Below are 21,776 nucleotides of genomic sequence, written 5' to 3'. Positions count from 1 at the left end.
GAAGACAGCTCCAGCATGGAAGGAGGTTATGAGGACTTACCTCCAAAAAATGGAGTGGACCTGGGGAAGGGGTCTAATGGGGGCTTACTAGTAGGCTGGCCTCCTGGACAAACAGGAAGGGCTGGGGACAAGATTTGCTTGGACCTGCCCCTAGGGTATTAGGGATGAGGGTGGGGGAAGAGTCATGTGTCCTCGCTGAGTGACCACATTTCTCAGATGTCTGGGATCACCTGGTTGCCCCACCTACCCCTCTCTTCCCCCATGCTTCCTTCCCATCCCACCCCCAAATCATTCAGGGACTCAACAAAAAGGAGCCATCCCAGAAAATATAGCAAATCACAAAACGTTAGGCAGAAGAACAGTCTAGTTCAAGTGTTCATTACAAACAATGAAACTGTCCCCCCAAAGAAAAGCAAATTACCCAAGATGGACATACAAGGGTACTTCGAAAAGTTCATGGAAAGATTTGTATTATCTTTTAATTCTATTTTTCCATGGACTTTTTAAAGTACCTTCATATAGCTAAATGTCTAATAGGGAATTAAGAGAAAACCATTCCTGACTTTGGCCCTGCTGATTTCCAATATACTAAGCTGCCCACTGCCATCTCCTAATGCCAGGCCTGGCTCCCATTCTCCCACTTTGGCCTGAACTTACATCCCTGTATCCACCTTGTACTGTTCTAGAGGTCTTGCCTTTTGCAAATGCAAATGAAAGCTCTTCATAGGCAAATCTTTGCTGACTGGTTGGTGGTGATTAAACCATTTTCGGATGGTAGTCATCGGCCCAAACTCCCCTAGTTCTTAATAACTCTCCTCTTCTAGGAAGGAAAGAGTCCCATAATTCATTCACATGATTTTTGTAGATGACTTGCAAAGGTAGTTTTGAAAACAAAGAAACAGTCTAAGTGCTTTTCAAAGTCAAATATTTATTCTTTCATTGATTCATTCAATAAATATTTGAGTGGCTCCCACATGCCAGGAACTACTCAGGGTTGGGAAAAAGCATCTCTGGGTTGTATGATATATTTAATGGAAAAACGGGATTCAGTTTATACCAATTCATTCTACACATGTCTTTACAGCAATATAGCTATTGTGTGAGGTTCTTTCCCAAGTGACTGGTTACTATGACAGATGAAACTGTTCTGAGTAACATTCCTGGAAGAGTTCCATCCTGTCCAGTGGTGTGTCTACAACAGCAGGCCAGCTGCCAATTTCCCCTCCGTGGGCCACAGTGTTTGCATTACCCCCAGCTGTCTAGTGTGGATGTGAGAAGGGTGGTTTGCACGCTGTGGATGCGTACATTTTCCACCTTGGCTAGAAAGCCAAACCTGTTGTGTTGATGGTGTTCATCAGCTTCTCCCACTGTTTTTCTCCAGCCCCAGTTCCCTTCTCCCTCAGTTATAAAGATCCCCATGGAAAGTGTCCAGTCAGATCCCCAAAACGGTATCCACTGCATTGCCAGTAAGTAAAACACATGGTGTCTCTCCCTTCCTACTTACTACTAATCCCCTATCTCTCCCCTGAGGGACTTCCTTCCATCTGTAACTCAGGGGGATCGAATCATCTTGGATGCTAGAGGGCTCCTGTATTAGGCACAGATCAGAGAACTGGACCATGAGGATTGAGGCTCCAACCAAATGGAAATCCCAAAGCAAACCCCACAGACTCCAGTGACCATTCTTCACATTAGTTTAAGCAAAACCCCTCATTCCTTCCTTTCCCCTGGTGTCCTCAGATGCCAGTGGCACCAACTGGCCCTCTTCTGTGCTGTTTCAGACCACAACAGTCCAAATGGCCCATGTTTTCCAGTTGTTGTCAAAATGATTGAGAGTTTCAATCAGAACTGAGCTTTCCCCATTAGAGAAACAGGTAGCATCACATTTGTATCATAAATTAGGAAGAAATGAAGGTGCCAGTGGTTGGGCTATGATTCTATGTGAATCATAAGCACCTCCCATCCACTGAAAGGGAGGCTGCCTGGGAGAGATGAGGCATAGCAGTGAAGATCCTGGGAGATTCTGTGACTGCCTGTAACCCCTACCAGCCTCAGCATCCTACTGGTAGACAGTCCTGTCATCTAGACAACACAGCCTGTTCTGGGAGTCTTCTGTAAGATCCTAGCCTCAGTTCTGACTCTAGTGCTTCTAATGTCAGGCTTGCCACTTTCCTCAAAGACCCAGATTAGAGTGGGTAGCCAGGGGATCCCACCAGTACCCTCAAGGGCAAGGGCTTCCCATCACCACTCTCCATCATAGGTCCCTCAAGATCTTTCTGAGTTCCTCACTTTCCTCCCCACCCCCATTTGTATACTTCCATCATTCTTTCTGTCTCTTCCCTGGCCTTCCCTGTGCCTCACACCCTCCTAACCCAGCTAAAAGCCATCTGTGTAAAGGAATAACTGAGCCAGAGGCCACCCATCTCTGTGAGGCCCCAGTACTCGTGTAGTGTTGGCCATAGGGTTGGGGAATAGAAAAGAAATGGTGGGGAAGCACTGGACAAACAGGATGTTCTCCAGTGAGTTCTCAAACCTGCTCCGCATCTGACCTTTTAATTTTCCTGCCAGGAAAAAGATCTTCCAGTTGGAGTTACTCACTCTGATTCTTCCTTCAGTGACTCAGAACTCGATCGAAGGTAAAAGCCATTAGGTAGACTCCTCGGGGATTAGATAAGAGACCAAGCAAAGGCTGGGAAGGTTAAGGGACTAGGATTTCCCAGGCTAGCTGATGTCTCAATAGAAGCCACAGGGAGACAAAGGCTGAGGGACCTGACTATTGAGCGTTAAGTAACAAATGTGTCCTTTCACTGACATAACAATGTGGTTATAACACACAAAGGTATTCAACTTTAGGAAAGGAAATTATTGCAAGAGATTAGAACGAAAATCTAAAGCAAATATTGAAAAAAAGAAAACAACAGAGGAACACAAGACATGGCTTAAGTATATATCATTGAAAGCCAGGAAAAATGAATGCTAAGGATCAAAATACCAAGTACTCTAATACTCTATGGAATAAAATAACAGCAGAGTAAATTAGCAAAGATCAGAAAGGGTATCAAGGAAAGCTAACTAAATATCAAGATTAAGCAGAGATAGGAATAGTCAAGAAAGGATTCAAGGCCCACTTGCCAGAAGCCCCCATGCCAACAATATGATCCTCGGTGTTCTTAAGAAGCCCCCCATGAGAAAAGTGGGACTACTTGATAATTACACACAAAGTGGGCTCAGAAACGGAAAAGAGGAACTCAGAGACAAGAACATCTTTGCCTCACTTTTCAGTAGGGAAGATGGTAGGGGCAGTCCCACCCTACCCCATGCCCCAGAATGAACAGGAATCACTCTGAACTAGACAAACTTTAGTAACAGCACAGGCTATCCCAAGTCTAGAGGCAGATAAATCTCCAGACTTAGATGGCACTCACCCAAGAGTTTTTTGGGAAACATATACAGGTTCTTCTGAATTGAGACAAAGCTGTTATCACACTGCCAGGAAGAGAAGACAGACTTATCACCAGAGTTCAACCCTCCCTAAGCAGCAGGCCCAAGGACAGTGTACCTCAGAAGAGTCACATGTCCAAATTAACCCTCTGCCTTTTTTGTCGTCCCACCTCCCCAGTCAGGGCTTCTATGCCCCTAATGCCACTGATCTTTATAGACACATGTGTTAGGAGGAAAGCAGTCTGTTTATCCTTTTATTTTCATTCAAGAAAAGTCTACAGTAAATCAAATCTCTAATTGCCCCAATATGGACCAGGATAGGGGTTTCCAAACCTGTTAAATTACACGAAGCTGTTAGACAAGATCAGAAATGCAGAAAATTTGGTAACTGGAGAAAAGCAGAAAATTTGGTAATTTTCCAACTACACTGGTGTTTTACTGAGTCTATGAAAATAGATGGAAGCAAAGACCACTAAATAGCAGGATTCCATTTCAGGAAAGGAAAAGGCTGAGCAACATAATCTAGTTTAGCAAATATTGAGCATCAGCGATCTACCAGGTGTGATCCTTAATCCCTGAGAGTAGGAAAGCCATGTAAACAAAGACATGGGCACCAAGTGCAGAACAGTAATGGAGCACGCGGAAGAGAAAGGACAGTTGTCAAAGGGAGGGACTACCGTTATCTGGACCATGAATAGGAATCTGCCAGATGTCTAGGGTGGGGCAGCATAGAGCAAAGGAGAAAAGGGCATTTCAGGCAGTGGGCACAGGCCTGAGAACACAAACACACAGGGCAAAGAGCAAAGCATACTGGGATGGACAGGGCAGTCAAACTAGGCCAGCAGGCAGGAGTGTAAGCATAGAAGGCCCTGTCTTGCTTCGCGAAGGAGCTAGATTCTGTCCTTTGAACGGCAGAAAACCATGGAAAAATTTAGACAGTGGAACCACAGTAAGATTTGTGATTTACAAAGTTCACTTTGGCAGCAGTGTGAAGAACAGGTCGAAACAGGCGAGACCAGTTAAATGGCTATGGCTGACGGCCAAGTAGATAGGATACTGCTAGTTCCCATGCCAGTGATGTGGTAAGAAGAAGCCAAGACAGAACTATCTGCAGTAGAGCCCTGCTCTGGGGGATAGTGTTAAAAACACCAAAAACTAGATAAATCATTTTTCCTTCCTACTTCTTGTTCAGCATCACCTTGCACTTCAAAATTTCCTGTCCCACTTCACCTGCTTTCAACTACTCTCGGAGCCCAGTCTTCATGGTGCCACAGGTGAAGATAGAGATGGAGTCAGACTATGACTTCACAGACTTGGACAAATACGGAAGAGAGGCTGACGGCGAGACCACACTCTAGGACGACACAGCCTCTCCTAGCCCAGGCATAGAGGGAGGATTTGGTTTAGTCTTAATTGTGAGTCTGGGTCAAATCCTTAACTTCTCTGTGCTGCTTCCTTATTTACCAGAGGGAGTGCTTCTGCCTGACAGAAAACCAGAGATCCATCTATGAAAAGTGCTACTTAGATGCAAAACTCTCCCCTTGTCTTTGCAGTTATTAAATAATACCTAAAGCTAAATGTTACACCTTATTTTAAAATGCAGTCCAGCATAAAAATTATATCATTTCTTTTGAAATAAAAAAATGCTTACATCCCAAAACCATAGCAAAGATAAAGGGGCAATAGTCAATTTATATTTCAAACTGTGGGTTAAGATATTTTAAAGGTTAGATTTAAACCTAGATGGTCCTGCAAGAACTATTAAAATACTCTTACATCAATAGACCAAGGTTAGGATATTTGTTTTGCAATTTTGCATATTAAGAAATCTTGTAAAGGCCCTATTTTCTCTCTCCATCTCATTGTTTTCCAAGGGTCATATGAAAAATTTGAACCATCTGCATTACGGGCCTTGCTCCTTTCCCAGATTGAAAAGCCAGTTCCAAAAGTCTGTTAATGAAAGAACCAACACATTTGAGTGGATAAATGTTTCTCAGATAAAATGGCTCTTATTAAAGTAAAATCTCAAACCACATGTAAGACCAACAAAATGATCCTTTAAATTAATATCACTAGTTTTTCATACCTGGAATCAAGTTTCTTTATGCATTTGGGAGAGTCCTTCCTGCAAATTTTCAGTGGCTGATTCCCAAAGCCAAACTTCCATTCTGTTAGGCAGAGCTAATGTCACATTTTGGAAGATTATAACTTTGCAATATTAACCAAATTAGAACTTTAAAAGAATGATTGGAAGCAGTGTGGGTAAATTAAAACCAATTTTAATGAGGCAAACCCCTTCCCTATGAAATTTAATACTAGTACTTTTATTTTCAATCCGCATTGAACAAACACCAACCATGTTTATTTAACACCTACTCTGTGCCTGATAGCCACAATGCTTCTGACATTTACTTTCTCCAAAACAACTATAGATTTGAATCTTGAGTAAATCACTGGTTAAAGCTATTACATTTACTCAAGATGATAAATGCAGGTGCTTTTTCTTTTCTTTTTTTTTCTGTTTGTTTTTAAAAAAACAACACTAGATCATTAACACCTTGAGTACCAGGACAGGTAATTGTCTCTGTAATCCCCAGAACCTTGCATAATGCCTGGTCCATAAAAAGCTCTCAGTTAAGTGTTCATTAAATTTAATCTGAGCTCCCTTCTAAGGGATACTGCCAAGGGGTAAAGCTCTAAACCTCTACCACTCCTGATAGCAGCAGAATCACTTAGCTGTTCACTAATCCAGAACCATCACCTGAGCTTAAGTGTAAATTCTTTATCTTCATCTACACCAATCCTGGGAGAGCTAACAATTTACCCTTAACATTTCAGTTTTAAAGCCTAGCTGATTTGGAATAGAACTTTGTCCAAATTAAATTGTAGAAATGTTAAGGTTTCGGGAGTAAATGTGCTTGATTAATCAAACAAGCTGTAAAAGTATGATGTTAATTTTTTTGTTGTTGTAAATTGATCACTGTAATTTTTACCTTACACTTCATTTATATTTTGTATATATGTGAACATTTTAATTTCAATAGCTTTTAACAGGTTGACATATTGTTATTTCTCCATGCAGTAGGTCAGTAATTTTTTCCACTTGTAACTATAATTCAATAAAACTTAATACCATCTGCTCATCTTGCTCCATGTTTAATAATTTAGGTATGTCAGTAGGCATGGCTTATAGACCTGAGTTCACTTACAAAAACATTTCCAGCAAACTACCATCTTCTTTCATCTCCAGAAAACTGTCAAAAGAATAAAGCCAGCTGGTAGAGGAATAAGGAGGGAATAGGTCAACTCCCCAATCATTCTCCTTTCTCTTTCTGCCTCAGCTGTCTGCAGCAGGAGCTACCTCTGCCTGCGTGAAAGCTAAAGTATACAAGGACCTATTCCCACCTTAGAATATGCACAGCAAACACCTTCCAATCTGTCAAATCCAACTAATACTTTAAACACACACACACACACACACACGCATGAGGGTACTTAGAAAAGTTCATGGAAAAGCAGAATTGAAAGATAAAATGAATCTTTCCTGAGCTTTTTGAAGTACTCTCATACATATGTTGAGAACTTGGCAAGCACATCAAGGAGAAATCCTTTCTAGCAATGTGTAAATTAAACACATGGTTTACAAAACATTCAGAATGAGACTAACCACTTGAATGAATTTCACAGATTAAGCTCCTGGCTTGGCACAGTCTGTTTGGATATAAGACTAAAAAGACTAGGCTGGCTTCACCTCAGCTCTCTAAACCAATTTGTTTAAGGATACAGGATTGAGTGTTACCAAATATAGGAATATCTACATTGATTACATCCAATAAGATAAGTTAATTTTGATTAGGTCACAACTAAGACAGTAGTAGGAAGATATGGTATTTCAGAAACTCATTTCACACCAGACAGATGCATTTTATTAAAAAACAAAAAAACAAAAACAAAAAACAAAAAAAACCTTTAATCAGAGAGTCTGAATCGATTCAATTACTCAATCTCTTATAAATCTTTTGGGAAGGCCAACAGAGTATATCAGAGAAAAGCAGGCAGCTTCTGACAATTCTTTGGTGGAAAAGTTGTTTGCATATTTATACAAGCTGCCCTAATGATTATCAAGCCCAAGTTTTGTTTTTCAAAAATAGGTTTCAAGATATACCAAAAAGACCATACAGACACCCCCTAACAATACAAAAATTTAACAATGAAGTTTAAAGATATAGCAAAAGCCAAATATGACAATATATTGAATACTTTATAAAATTAGCCTTTCCATCCTAAAAAACTAAAATGAGGAGACCTTGCTGAAGTGTAACACATGAAATGAGAGCCAACAGGAGAAGGAACAACCCTAAACATTTTCCCAGTGACTAAGCCACAAAAAGACAGCCTATTAACGTGTAGTTTCTCTTCTTCCTAGCCAATTCAGTTCTATTTAGATAAATCTGGTTATCAATCAATATGTATGTAAATTAAGATAATTCTTTTCTACTCAATTACCACCATTTCTTCTTTTTCACCTTTTCCCTAATTTTCTCTAGCAACATTTTTCCTTTGGTTTGACTAGTTGAACTCAAGAGGTTTGCAACCTAAAATGAGTATCAACTCTTATTGGAATAGCACTTAGGAAATGCAATTCTAGAAAAGGCAAATTTTTAAGTGAAGTGGCTTGACAAGGTTAAGCATCCATTCTCAATGTGACAATGTCTTCCACATTAATCACTAGGTCCATGGCTGCTCCTGGCTAGATCACATGACCCAGTATGACACTGGTGTGCTCCCTGGTGAAGTACTGCAAAGCCATGTGTGCAAACACGCACCCATGTAAGATGTCGATAAACACGACGCATCGTCTTAAACCATTTCAGTAGAATAAATTAGAAATATTGCATTTCTATTGGCCTGCTTTGCTTCTTGAATTGGCTTGGAGTTCTGTTCGTGGTAGAAGACACAAGAGTTAATTAGTGGCCACTCCAAGCTCTTTAGACTTCAGCACTTCCCGCTCCTCAGGCCTCAGCACTTTTTTTGCAGCAATAATGGTATTCTTCATAAGCATCGCCACTGTCATGGGACCAACACCTCCAGGAACTGGAGTGATGTAACCGGCTTTTTTCCTGACTCCTACATAGAAAAAGACAGGCAGGCTGCTTCAGTTATGGCAAAGGATGTGTATATATTTTAACATATTATGAAAGAAGCATGCAGAGAAAAAATAATATATTAGAAGCACCTTCATACACGTCAAACTCATTTTAACAATCACATCAAATTGCTCAGTTGTGAAGGTTTTGAACACTAATGAAATAACATGCACATAGTAAGCAGTTGTTCAATACATATTCGTAAATCTGAATAACCTATAATTTACCAGCCCTACTTTTCCTCCGTATTAAACAAATTTAAAAAGGAACATCTGAGCCGGTTAACTGTGTGGGATTTATAACTATAATAATAATAAGCATTACCTTAATACCTGCCTATAACATTTTCTTAATTTTAGATATATTTTGCCCAAGAACCAAGCAAAGCAATTTTCTGGAAAGTGAGAAAAAAATTTTTTTAACCCAATCTTAAAGGGAAAATACTAGGCTTGGGTTTGACTGCTCTACTAGATAAAGAAAGCTCTAAGTAGGATTATCAGCATAAAATTCAGACAAACATGTTATCTTAACCAAAAGGAGAACTCTACTAACATATTCCATTATTTTGGGAATATGGCTTTTTCCTGGGCCTTTTTAACATTTCAGATCTGTGATCTCTCCTCTCAATGTGAAAATGAGAAATTTGTAATGCTTTTTAGAAGACTTGATGGTTTTGGAAAATTACTTCATGAAATTTTCAGACTTGTTAAAAGTCATGAAGTTGTTTGAATTATGAAATAAGTCTAAGGGAAAAAACAAGTCTCTGAAAAGTTTATACCTGTTCTCCATAATCTATGACAGAAACACCTAAAATAAACCTAGAATGGCTATAATCTTTAAAAGATTTCTCTTAATTTTTGTGAAAAGCATTTTATTTATTTATTTATTTATTTATTTTATTTATTTTTTTTTTAAAGATGACCGGTAAGGGGATCTTAACCCTTGACTTGGTGTTGTGAGCACCACGCTCAGCCAGTGAGCGAACCGGCCATCCGTATATGGGATCCGAACCCGGGGCCTTGGTGTTATCAGCACCGCACTCTCCCGAGTGAGCCATGGGCCGGCCCGTGAAAAGCATTTTAAGCAGTATTACAGGTGACATAATTTATAAATTAGGTAAAAAGTAAATGAGGCTGGCTGGTTAGCTTAGTTGGTTATAGCACAGTGCTATAACACCAAAGTCAAGGGTTTGGATCCCCATACCAGCCGGCTCCCCTGCCAATAAAAAGTAAATGACCTGTCCTAAATGTCCACTACAGATAGTATTTATTGATTTTATATATTTTTAAAATTATACCATTTACCTTCAAAATCCACATCTCCAACCAACTTGGGTTTAGCAGTTACAGGATCTTGAACTCTATTTATTCCCACATCAATGACTGCTGCTCCTTCCTTGACCATATCTGCTGTGATTAGATTTGGAATGCCTGGAAATGGAGATTGAAATGATCAACTTAGTACTGAAAATGAGATTCCACCCATCAGATTCTTGTCTAATTTTAATTTCAAGAGACTTGGAAGAAGGAATTAACAAATTTTATAAAAAAAAGAAAACTATTAAAAATATTAACCAAAGAACCACATAAAGTTCATATAGTAAATAGAAATATTTTGAGGCTTTAGGAATAACATTCACCCATCCAGCCTGTAACGGGATGCCAGAAACCAGCAGTTCAACCACAGCTCTATCCTCATCTTTGTAGGCAGCTCAAAGTACCATTACTAGGCGATGATGAATGTAATGGCAGTTAGGCAGGCAATTTCCAAGATAAGAGGTACAGCCTCAGTCTTCTGAGGTGTAGTCCTTCCTTCCCTCTCCCCGTGTTTTCTTACCTGCAGCAGATATTACAATATCTGCAAGAATTGTATGTTTCTTCAACTGCTCTCTGGGTGTATACCGATGAGATATTGTAACAGTGGCGTCACCTGTGCAGAAAAAGATAGACGTCTCGCTTTCTCAATCAAAGCTGAGATCTGGATTAGATCTCAACTAGTCAAGTCATTGCAGAAATTCAACATCTCTGAAAAATAACTGACTTAATGCTTATGCCATATTTTCTGGACAGCTAATTGTCATTTACTTTTTAAAATTAATACCCAATTTCTTGTAGCCTTTATCCATTGGCCCTAATTTTACCCTATGGAGTCATAAATAATTAAAATTATTCTCTATCCTATTTAACAGCCTTTCAAGAATTTTATCTTTTCTAAGCAAAATACCACTAGAACTACTCATTGTTTTTTTTTAATATGCTGAAAGATATCTGGAAATATTATAGTTTTGCCATTATTTCTAATATAATCATGTAAGGTCATTATTCCAATAATCACATATGATAACTGATTCATGAGGTGTTTTCTGAGACAAATTAACAGAACTTGACATGACACATTACAGTCATATCAATTCAATCCTTTGCAATGGTCTAAGATTTTTTCCACCAAATGGGACAGAACAGGATACTAACTTCAAACAAGAACTGCCTCTTAGCTCCAACTATCAAAGCCATAACTGAAATTTTCTAATTGCCTACAACTATGCTTATACTCAAAATTTAATTTCTGAGGCTATTTTCATAATAAACGCTCTGGTGACACTGAGTACAGCTTCTCTACAAAGGTTACTTCCTGAGTATCTGTTAAAAAAATCACAGCAAATACAAAGTAAAACAAAAGCTGGAGAACAGGATGCTGCTCTGAAAGCAATTTCCTTACCTCCAGGACGTTCGTGCGCCCCATCTGTATGTAGTAGCATCGCAATGGGCATTCCAACATTTTTTGACCTTCCAGCCACAACTACATTCTTCCCTAGGGTTGGAATGCCTTTGAAAAAACATATATATTTGCATTAAGAGTACTGCCATTTTGTCTTAGAATGAGTACCAAAGGAGAAGCAAGTCAGAAGGCCTAGGACATGAAGCCAATTTTGATAGTGAAGGAAGTCACTAAACTTATTGCCTCATCAGTCAGTCAGAGCTATCACTTGCTACACACAGTGAGGGCTAAAAGAAAACAGGAGACAGGAGAAAGCATCCTGTAAGCTACAGAATGTTATTTGAATGTGCACTATCACCGCTATGAAATCTTAAATTCCCTTCACTGAGGTTTCTGTATTAGAGAGCAAAAACAGAGCTGGCCACTTGGCTCAGCTGGTTAGAATGCTGTGTTATATAACATCAAGGTCAAGGGTTCGGATCCCTGGTACTGGCCAGCCGCCACAGAAATAAATAGCAAAAACAGTCATGGGCAAGCATAGTAAACTCTGGGAAGTAGGACTGGAGGATGTGGAGTTGGGGTTTCCACTCTATGGTACTATAGCAATTTTTACCATTTGCAAGTACCACTTTTATAATACTAACACAGATATACCTACCAGTTCGCTTAATTATTTCCCACACACCCCATGGGGTAGCTGGTAACATGGAATACTGGTCCAAACACATTCGCCCTACGTTAATTACATGAAAGCCATCAACATCCTTGTCTGGAAAAACAGCATTGCAGATCTTTCTCTCATCAATGTGCTCTGAAAAAGAAATCAGAGCAGTGGCCTTAAATCGCTGTTGTGAAGGTAGCACTGCTTGACTCCAGCTTATCTGGTTTATCATGCAAATCCATTCCCCTTCTGCAACTTGCCTCCATCAGTTACTTCTTCATGTGCATGGAAGGAACTCACATCAAGCAAAGCCAAATGCCAATATCACAGCCAACATCCTCTTTTACATCCACTTCCCTCCGCTGTTCTCAATCCCAAAGGTATTCTGGGTAGGTCTGTCCCATTTCTAATAAAATATTCACTCTTTTGGGTCTACCTCGCCTTTAAGTCAAATCCAGATGGAGGGCCAGTGCATAAAGCAACCAAGCCTCTCCACTCCTCAGAAGTCATTTCAACTGTGGAGTCCAAAACTCACCTGGAAGAGGCAGCTGAACAAGGAGGCCGTCTACATTATCGTCATTATTGAGTTTACTGATTAAGTTCAACAATTCTTCCTCTGAAATTGAAGCTGGTTTCACAACTGTCTCACTGTTGATTCCTATTATAAGACAATTTCAAAGTTAAAAAAAATATTGACGCGTTTAACGAGCACTGCTATGTTGCCGTGCTCTGCTACCGTACAGGTTTTTGATCGTCACATCCACCCTGGTAGCTAAAAAGCTGAAATGGCTCACAAGGACCCTAAAAAAGTGACTTCACAAATATACACACTAGAGAATACTAGCTCAGTACTTCCTACACATTATTCTGTGATCCTCATCAGCACTGACAGACAAGGACACGGAGGCTCACAGAGATTAGAAACCAAGACTGCTAGCAACACAGCCAGTCTTTCTGGTTCCAAAATTTATGTTCTGTGCACTGCACCATGCTACCTCACAATGTCTTTAAAAGTCACGGCTTGCTATTTTCTAGAGATTTTTACTAAAGGCTTTCAATTAAACAGGCAGGAGGCCCCTGTCCTCAGTGATACAGATTGGAGTGTACCAAGGGCTCAAGGGCCAGTAACTCAGCCCAGCCACCACAGAGGTTTCGCAGCCCTTCAGAAGGGAAGGGCTCCTGCACTCAGACCACTGGTCCACAGATGTGCGCGTAAAGGTATACCTGGGCCCACCCACCTCTTGCCTACAATCACACAGGACTCTGCGGTACCGAGAGATCTAGAACACAAACCTTCATCACCCAGACCCAAACTGCTTTTAGACTAAATGATTGGCTTTGAAACCAATTGGTGAAGAAATTTGAAAGTTATTTCCCAGAAGTCAGAGTCATTTCCTTCATATCTATGACTGTGGTCTTTTGGCTATATCACTGATTGCTCAATCTTTCCCACTAACACCATACAGCTTGAAACTGCAAACACCCAAACGCCTCGGTTAGAGACTCTCATTATCGCTCAAGGGAAGCAAACGTAAAACGTGTTCGAGGTCACCTGCCAAATGTCAAGACTAAGAACAGAATTGATCTTATAGTCCAGAGGACACTAAGAATACAATCACATCGAATACCAATCATGTCCTGTCCTAGTCTATAAGCCTCCCCAACAGATATAGCCTGAGTCCCACATTAACCTCCTCTGCTTGGATTTTCTAATCGGAGAAAGGAATCACAAATCAAAATGGAGTGTGCCTTGAATAAACCTCAATCTAACAGCAGTCAGGGCCTGAGAGTGACACATACCCACATCTGCAGCTGCCCTGGTTTTGTTGAGGACATAGGAGTGACTTGCAGGATTCTCCCCAACCAGAACCACGCTCAGGTGTGGCTGCTTGTTGCCCGAGGCCACCCACTCTTCCACCTCCTGCCGCACTTCCTGCTTGATCTGCTGGGCCAGTTTCCTTCCAGAAATGACAACCGCTTCATTTCTGCAGAAGGCAACAGAGTCACAAAACCAACATAGCTTGAATTTTTATAAAAAGTAAAGCTCAGACTACAAAAAGTTGTTATTAAATACCAAAAAGTTAAAGCTTAGATTAAAATATATAGTGACTAATCTGAGGGGGAGCTGATCTCAGAAGGACAGATTCAAAGTGGTAAATTTGTGTCCAGCTATATGTTTAGGGGGATAAATTTGACTGGAATCGTTACTACCATTAATCTGAAGCTCAGAGAGTTTAAGTAACTAACAACTAGTACTTGGCCAAGCTGGGTCCCATATCAGAGTCTGAGCTCTTAATTGCTACACGATCCCGCTTCCTGATCATTGTTAAATTGATAGGCCAAAAAAAAAAAAAAAAGTTTTAATTGTTTTGACTTGAATTTCCTCGACCTTCACCACTATGAGGTTAAAATTTTTGCTATGTGCTTATATGCCAAATATAGTTTGTGTTTTGCCCATGGTGTTAGCATCCAATTATATGTTTCAAATAATTTCCCAGTCAATTGGCTTTTAATTTTTATGGTGCTTTTAAATATATAAATTATGTGACGTAGTTAAACCAATAAACAATATACTGGACAGGTCAAACCTCAAAGTGTCTACAACTCCCCACATCTCCCTCTGGGGAAGACTTTTCTGGTAAGAATAGGGGGAGCGAAGGGGACCAAGGGGGTTCGTTCTCACAGGTGGCAGTTGCTCCACCCTAGGACCCCACTGCCCCATCAACAGCTGACAGACCGGGAATGAGTATCTGACGCCAAGGGCAACAATTTCTAGGATGGCCAGAGGTCCAGTTGTGCAAAAGCTTAACCCAACAGGAGCAGTGGGAGTTAAGAGGACCAGTGAGAGCTTCTCCCCGAGGGAGTTCAAAGGGAACCACAGAGGACCTGTGGATGAAAGCAGCAGCAGAAGTCACAGAAAGCAGAGTCAAAGAGAATAGTAGTCATTATCAGTGGGAGACAATCAAGGCAAGGGATCAGAAAACGGCCACTGGGCACGGGACAAGGAGAAAACTCAGGATCTAGAAGAACCTCCAGTTCCCAAAACCTGTTCATGTTTCTGAAAGGCTGTCTCCTTCCAACAAGAACCCACTATGCAGCTCTTCCTAGGTTCCATGAAGCTCAGATGTGGAAGATTCCTACTTTTCTTATTTCCACAAGTCTTTACAATAAAGTACCCATTCCTTTAAAGTAAAGCATCTCTTCCTTAATTAAAAAAATGCCATGAAAACAAGTCTTTCCCTTTAGATATCTGTCCTCAGTGTCAAATGAGGACTGCTCCAACCTCAAGACCAATGAAACATCAATTTCCCCCTACAGTGCATATTTGATTCTCAGGGATAACATCAAGGTACTGGATATCTTATATGGTCAGATAGAATTAATTCTCAAGGCCACTGCTAGTTAAAATCAAATTTTAAACCTTTAACAATCTTTAAGCCTTCAACCTGGTTTTTATCTGCATCATGATTAATTAAACAGCTACTTTAAACCAAATCTCAATGTCTTAAATATAATGCAATACTTAATTTTATCTAAAACTTATACTAATGTGTATTGCATCTTGTAAGGTATTAAGATCACATAATTTTATAGCAAACCAAATACTTTTACCCAGATTTTATGTAATGATACTAGCATGGCACAAAATATATAATAGCATTTAATTTACACCCACGGAATATTAAGGAAATGAAAACATGTTAATATTTACAAATCCATTTCAGAACTAGAGTTGAAGAGGACTTCATTAAAAGGGCTTTGCTGATACAAATGCCCCTGACAACATTCCTGATTTATATTAGTACCCAGAATACCCAACCCAGGCCAGAAATACATTCCGCGCTCCCGCCGCGGGTTCGGATCCTATATAGGAATGACCGGTGCACTCACTGGCTGAGTGCCGGTCACGAAAAAATGACAAAAAAAATAATAAATAAATAAAAAAATTTAAAAAAGAAATACATTCCTAACCATGGAACACTATAGAGTGAAAGACTTATTAAAAAGCGCATAGGACAGTCATTTATTTTGAATGAAATAACATACATAAAGTATCAGGCATATATGTTTAGTAAAATTAATTTCTTACTCTCTTCTCTTTATGTGTATCTACACACACAGAGGAGGGTACTTCAAAAAGTTCATGGAAAAATTGAATTAAAAGATGATATGAATCTTTCCATGAACTTTTTGAAGACCCCTCCTATATATAAATACTCAGTGAGAAGGATTTAGCTTGTACTTCATAAAAAGTTTCTTTTGAAAGCAAAAAACTTAAGAGAAAATGGTAGTAGCACATTCAGACTAAACATGATATACAAAACTTAAGGACACAGGGTTCTGAGAGAAGCCAGTGTTCTAATCTTTGCTTCCAAAGGCAGGTTCTGGGTGTTACGCCAATTAGCTTAAAAAAAAAAAAAAAAAAAAACACTGTCAGAGTATCATGAACCAAAAACAAAGCCACAATGCAATGAATATTTTTCACAATGTAACTGCGTTTTAACCCTCCTTTGCTTCCCTCTGCAAAATGTGAAACACAGCCTTGGGAGTGAGTCATTAACTAACTCGTCATCTCTTTTGCCAAGGGGCAGATAAAGTAACAGTAACCCCAAAATAAACAGGAAAGTGGAGACTTGGCTCAGTCCCACAGGGAATCCAAACACTATAAGTACATAGCTAACATTTATTTAGGAATTAAATGCCTTCACAAATGTGTTTAGAAAAATTTCCATTAAAATAATGAATCAACAGACTAGAAAGTCAGGACCGTTCAAATAATATTCGAAACCAAAATCCAAGTCAGTAGCATCTTCTTCACTTTCCTCTTAATCCAATAGCTTACACAGCACTATACTTTTCCATGAAAAACTAATATTAGTGGCATTTTACAGTTCACAATCAAGTTATTTTGGAAAGAGTTGTTACCTACTAATTAATAGGACCAGTAACAAGTGAAGAAAGACACAAAAGGGACTGGAACTAACATCTATTAAATGCTAGGCATTTTGTTAAGACTTTTATATACATTACTCACAGTGCCCTTGGTTATGATAACCCTGTTATAGAGAAGAGGAGACTGAGGATAGAAGAAACAAGACTTCAAAGCAAAATTTTTCCTCCAAAGGCCATTAACCCTTATACCCAACTGTCTCCTAGGCTACAGAACTATTTCTCTAAGCAGGAGATTTATAAAACCCTCATACCAACAACAAAATAGGAATACATGCAGACTTATATTTTTATCAGCACCACACTCTCCCGAGTGAGCCACGGGCCGGCCCAGACTTATATTTTTAAAAAGATATAGTTGTTTAACATTTACCCAGCCACCAGTATGCAAAGCAATACAAGGCACTGTAAATATCAGACGTGCCCAGTACCAGCCAGCCACCGAAAGCAAACAAACAAAAACACCAAATGTGCAGTACAGATAATACGGATTGCCTTCACGGATGCGGCGCCTACTTGTACATTCAGAAAGGCAGGTGAAGGAGAGCATTTGTTTTCGGAGAGTGTAAGCAAACTGGTCTAGTTCTTCAAGTAACGAATTAGAGGATCTTTATAAATCTCTTGTCAATCATGAAAGCCTGTGAAAGGTCCCGTTCACAGGCACAGGTGGCCCGCACTGACCAAGGAGGGGGAAACAGGAGAGAACAGACAGTAATGAAGGTGGGGCTGGAAGGGCAGCTCGGGGTCAGACTAATGAAAGCCTCCAAGAAGCAGCGCCTTGGAAATGACTCGAACGGCATTTTTACACTGGGTGGAAATTACACACTGTGTTCTGCTCCTTGACAGGTACATGAGTTCCACTAAGGAAAGAAGAGTTTTTATTATCTCAAATGCTGTGTCTGGTACACAGTGAACATTTGCTGGGAAAAAAGGGCTGCAGTTACAAGGCTAGGATCCTAGCAATGCAAACGCTCTAGATATTGACAAGACAGAGGGTGCACGTTTTGGAGAGAAAAATAACAACCCGTTCCCCCCACGCCCAAGACTCTTCGCCTAGGTTTAAGAATGGGAGTTGGAGGTCCAGAAAAATCGGGAAAAGCCAATTACCTCCCTAAGGCAATGCAAACAGAGCTTTCCCTTTCCTCCTCCCGGGTATTTTTGTTCCTATTTTTTTATTGTGGTAAAACATGCATAACATAAAATTTACCATCTTAACCATTTTTAAGTGTAAAGTTCAGTACGTATTAAATACATTCATAATGCAGTGCAATCATCACCACCATCCCTTTCCAGAACTCTTCATCTTGTAAAACTAAAACTCTGTACCCATGAAACAGTAACTCCCTCAATCACCCCTTCCCCCAGGCCCTGGCAACCTCCTGGGATTTATCACCTCACTGTCTTCAGCCTGCCACTGACCAGCAGTCACCGCCCAGCTCCGGGTGGGCTGCAGCCGTGGCCCTGGTGACCACAGCACATTCATGCCCTCGGCGTGGAGGGGGCCGCTGGAAGAGCAGCGAGGGCCACGCCCACCTCCCGGAGGCGGGGCCCGCACGGTACCCCGCCAGCAAACCGGCTCGGGGATTTCATCAGACTGCACCAACCCTCTCCGCCGCTAGGGTCCCGGCAAGGGACGGCTCGCTGAAGGCTGCTCTTTCTGAACCCTTCCGGGCGCTTGCCAAAGGGTCTCCCCTCGGCTTCGCAGCCAGGGGCGCCCGGCAGGTTCCAGCCGGTAACCTCCACGTGCTCCCCCATAAATCGCGGCGCCCACAGCCCGCCTGCGCCTTCGCTCCGCATCGTCGGCCCCGTCCCGCTCGCTGCTGGCCTGAGACCCGGCGGCTCAAAGAGCCCGCGGGAGACGGCTCCCTCCGAAAGACGGGCTCCGGTACCCGCCCCGAGCGAGCATCCTGCTAGTGGTGCCCCGCCGAGCAGGCGAGCGGTGGCGGGCTGCGGCCGTGCTCGGTGCCACGTCGCCCCATCACACCCCTCTCGGCGGCACCACCGCCGGGGCGGAGATGCTCAGGAAACACGTCCCTCGGCGCCCCTCGGGGGCCCGGGCGCCCCCAGCCCTCCGTTCCCCTCGATTTTCCGCGCTGACCAAGCCCTCCAACCCACTTACCGAACTGCCGCGAGGTGGAAGGGGCGATGGTGGAGGCGGCAGCCCTGCGTGGGCCGGGACAGCCGGGCGGCCAACACGGACAACAGGGAAGTGACAGCCATGGCCCCGCCGGTGTCCGCGCCGGGAGAAGAGCCGGCGCGCGGGCTGCGCAGTTATACCGAGGCCGCGCAGCAGGCCCCGCCTCCCGCCGGCACCCATTGGTCCTTGCCCACTGCACCGGCTGTCTGTTAGACCTGCTGGGCCGGAAGAGCCAATCGCCTGTTTCCATTAAACGTGAACGAAGGCCGGTAGAGCCCCGCTTATGATTGGAGCAGGTAGAGCCGGCAGCGAGGCCCTGGAAGGATCGGAAGCCTCGGGCGCATGCCGCGATTGGCTGAGGAAGGCAAGCCCCTTGCCTGGCTCCGCTGGTGTCACCGAAGCCTGGCCAAGCAGAGCGGGAGTTCATTCATTCATTGACTGAGCAAATATCCGAGCGCCTACCGTGCGCCAGATGGAATATCAACAAGTAAGTGTAGAAGGAATGATGGAGTTAGAAAATTACCTGCCATTTGGCAGCATCATAGTAAAAATTGATTCAAAATCGTCAATGGCTATCAAATCATCGGAGTGAGAGTTGAATGAGGCACAACATCTCTACAAATAGGGTTGCTGGATGTAGCAAATAAAAACACGAGACGCCCAATTAAATTAGAATTTTAGATAAATAATTTTGGACGGTCATATTTGCACTAAAAAAAGTATTTGTTGTTTATCTGGAATTCAAATTAAACTGGGTTTGGGCCAGCCCGTGGCTCGCTTGGGAGAGTGTGGTGCTGATAACACCAAGGCCACGGGTTCGGATCCCTACATAGGGATGGCCGGTTGGCTCACTGGCTGAGCGTGGTGCTGACAACAGCAAGTCAAGGGTTAAGATCCCCTTATCGGTCATCCTTTAAAAAAAAAAAAAATTAAACTGGGTTTCCTGTATTTTACCTGGCAACCCTACCTCAAAGTCTCAAAGTATCTGTCCCGCAAAACACTTGTTAATAACGACAAAGGAAAATAGTAAATTTACAGTCATCACCTCGACCACGTGATCAAAGTTACCACCACCCAGTAATGAAACACACACACATTATGTGCTTCCTGATACGATGCAATGAGGAGGACGCAGCTCTTCATAGCCTGTAACAAGTCTGAAAAATTAACGAAGAGATTTTCCTAAACCAATGAGTCTCCCAGAAATTGCTACAGATTTCTCACTTTCACATTGACATAACAGATCACAGACCTGGAATGTTAAAACTGTCCAGGAAAAAACAACAACATATTCCCGAAATTTTGGAATGTACTAGTAGATCTTAATCTAATGCTGAGGAAATATCAGACAAACCCGAATTGAGAGACATTTCACAAGTCGCTTGTACTCCGAAAATGAGAAGGCCACAAGACAAAGAATGAGGAATTGTTCTAGATTAAAGGAGTCTAGACATGACAACTAAATGCAATGTGCTGGCGGGTGGGTTGCTCACTTGATTGGAGCATGGTGCAGATAACACCAAGGTGAAGGGTTCGGATCCCCTTATGCACCAGCTGCAAAATAGAAAAAATGAGTAAATAAAAATAAATGCAATGTGTCATTCCGGATCAAAAGTTTTTTTTTTTCTTTCTTTTCTTCCTTCTCTTTCTTTCTTCTTCTTCTTTTTTTTAAAATCTCTTTTGCTATAAATGACATTATAAGACAATTGGCAAAATATGAGTATAGTCTGTAATTAGCTAATAGCATTGTATCGATGTTAATTTCCTGGTTTAGCTAATCATACTGTGGTAATGTAAAAGAATGTACTTTTAGAGATAAAGGGAAATCATGCCTGCAACTTTTGAGTGGTACAGAAAAAAAATGATGATATGTATGTATTAATTTGCTAGGTCTGCCATAACAAAATACCATAGACTGGGTGGCTTAAAAAACAGAAATTTATCACCTCACAGTTCAGCAGGCTGGAAGTACAAGATCAGGGTGTTGGCAGGAGTGGTTTTTCCTGCAGCCTCTGTACTCGGCTTGCAGATAGCTACGTGCTCTTTGTGTCATGGCCTTTTCTCTGTGCACCTGCATCCCTAGTATCTCTGTTCATCTTAACCTCCTCTTTCTATAAGGACATCAGTTGGATTGGGTTAGGGCCTACCCTAATGACCTCATTTTTTTTTTTTTTTTGTGACCGGTAAGGGGATCGCAACCCTTGGCGTGGTGTCGCCTGCACCGCGCTCAGCCAGTGAGCGCACCGGCCATCCCTATATAGGATCCGAACCCGCAGCCTCAGCGCTCTGCTCCCAGCGCCACCCTCTCCTGAGTGAGCCACAGGGTCGGCCCATGACCTCATTTTAACATAATTATCATTTTAAAGGCCCTGTCTCCAAATGCAGTCTCATTCTAAGTTAGGGCTTTGACACTGAATTTGCGGGGGAACACAATTCAGTTCACACAATGTACATACATGAGAAACCAATAAACAAATGGCAAAAAATACCAACAACTGGGAAACCCAGGTGAAGAGTATACAAGTATTCTTTGGAATTTTCCTGCAAACTTTCTATATATCTGAGTTTATTTCCAAAAAATAAGACTTTTCTTAGCTGGGAAAGCAGACATATTAGGGTACTTCAAAAGGTTCATGGAAAGATTCGTATTATCTTTCAATTCCATTTTTTCACAAACTTTTTGAAGTACCCTTTTACAAGGAACAAGAGAAGAGACTAAGAA

At 41.6% G+C, this 21,776-nt stretch overlaps 2 protein-coding genes across 2 annotated transcripts in view; one reads left to right on the top strand and one right to left on the bottom strand.

The window, feature by feature from the left end:
* The window catches only part of SLC4A5 (solute carrier family 4 member 5), a 102,705-nt gene extending 100,102 nt beyond the window's left edge, over positions 1-2,603 (top strand). The window contains exons 25-26 of the mRNA XM_063078607.1: positions 1,382-1,466; positions 2,569-2,603. Coding sequence (XP_062934677.1) covers positions 1,382-1,466; positions 2,569-2,603 — 120 coding nt within the window. The remainder of the gene's footprint in view (positions 1-1,381; positions 1,467-2,568) is intronic.
* A 3,102-nt stretch (positions 2,604-5,705) lies between these two features.
* Positions 5,706-19,149, bottom strand: MTHFD2 (methylenetetrahydrofolate dehydrogenase (NADP+ dependent) 2, methenyltetrahydrofolate cyclohydrolase). Its single transcript, XM_063078166.1, has 8 exons — positions 19,037-19,149; positions 13,768-13,952; positions 12,503-12,625; positions 11,965-12,117; positions 11,307-11,414; positions 10,425-10,517; positions 9,893-10,018; positions 5,706-8,568 (listed from the first exon to the last, which is right to left on the bottom strand). Exons 1-8 carry the CDS (start codon positions 19,135-19,137, stop codon positions 8,405-8,407), a joined length of 1,053 nt encoding a protein of 350 aa, XP_062934236.1. The 5' UTR covers positions 19,138-19,149; the 3' UTR covers positions 5,706-8,404.
* Between the last annotated feature and the right edge of the window lie 2,627 nt (positions 19,150-21,776).

This window comes from Cynocephalus volans, chromosome 14, assembly GCF_027409185.1.
Source record: "Cynocephalus volans isolate mCynVol1 chromosome 14, mCynVol1.pri, whole genome shotgun sequence".
NCBI lineage: Eukaryota > Metazoa > Chordata > Mammalia > Dermoptera > Cynocephalidae > Cynocephalus > Cynocephalus volans.
Note: the sequence above shows the minus strand (reverse complement) of the source record. Positions and strands in the feature narration are given on the sequence as shown.

Coding starts and splice junctions, on each gene's coding strand:
- MTHFD2 (XM_063078166.1), bottom strand. CDS start 19,137: ATGGCTGTCACTTCCCTGTTGTCCGTGTTGGCCGCCCGGCTGTCCCGG. Junction 10,518..11,306: donor GGCGCACGAACGTCCTGGAG/GTAAGGAAATTG, acceptor TTTTCTGCACAG/GTGACGCCACTGTTACAATA. Junction 8,569..9,892: donor TGGAGATGTGGATTTTGAAG/GTAAATGGTATA, acceptor TTTTCTATGTAG/GAGTCAGGAAAAAAGCCGGT.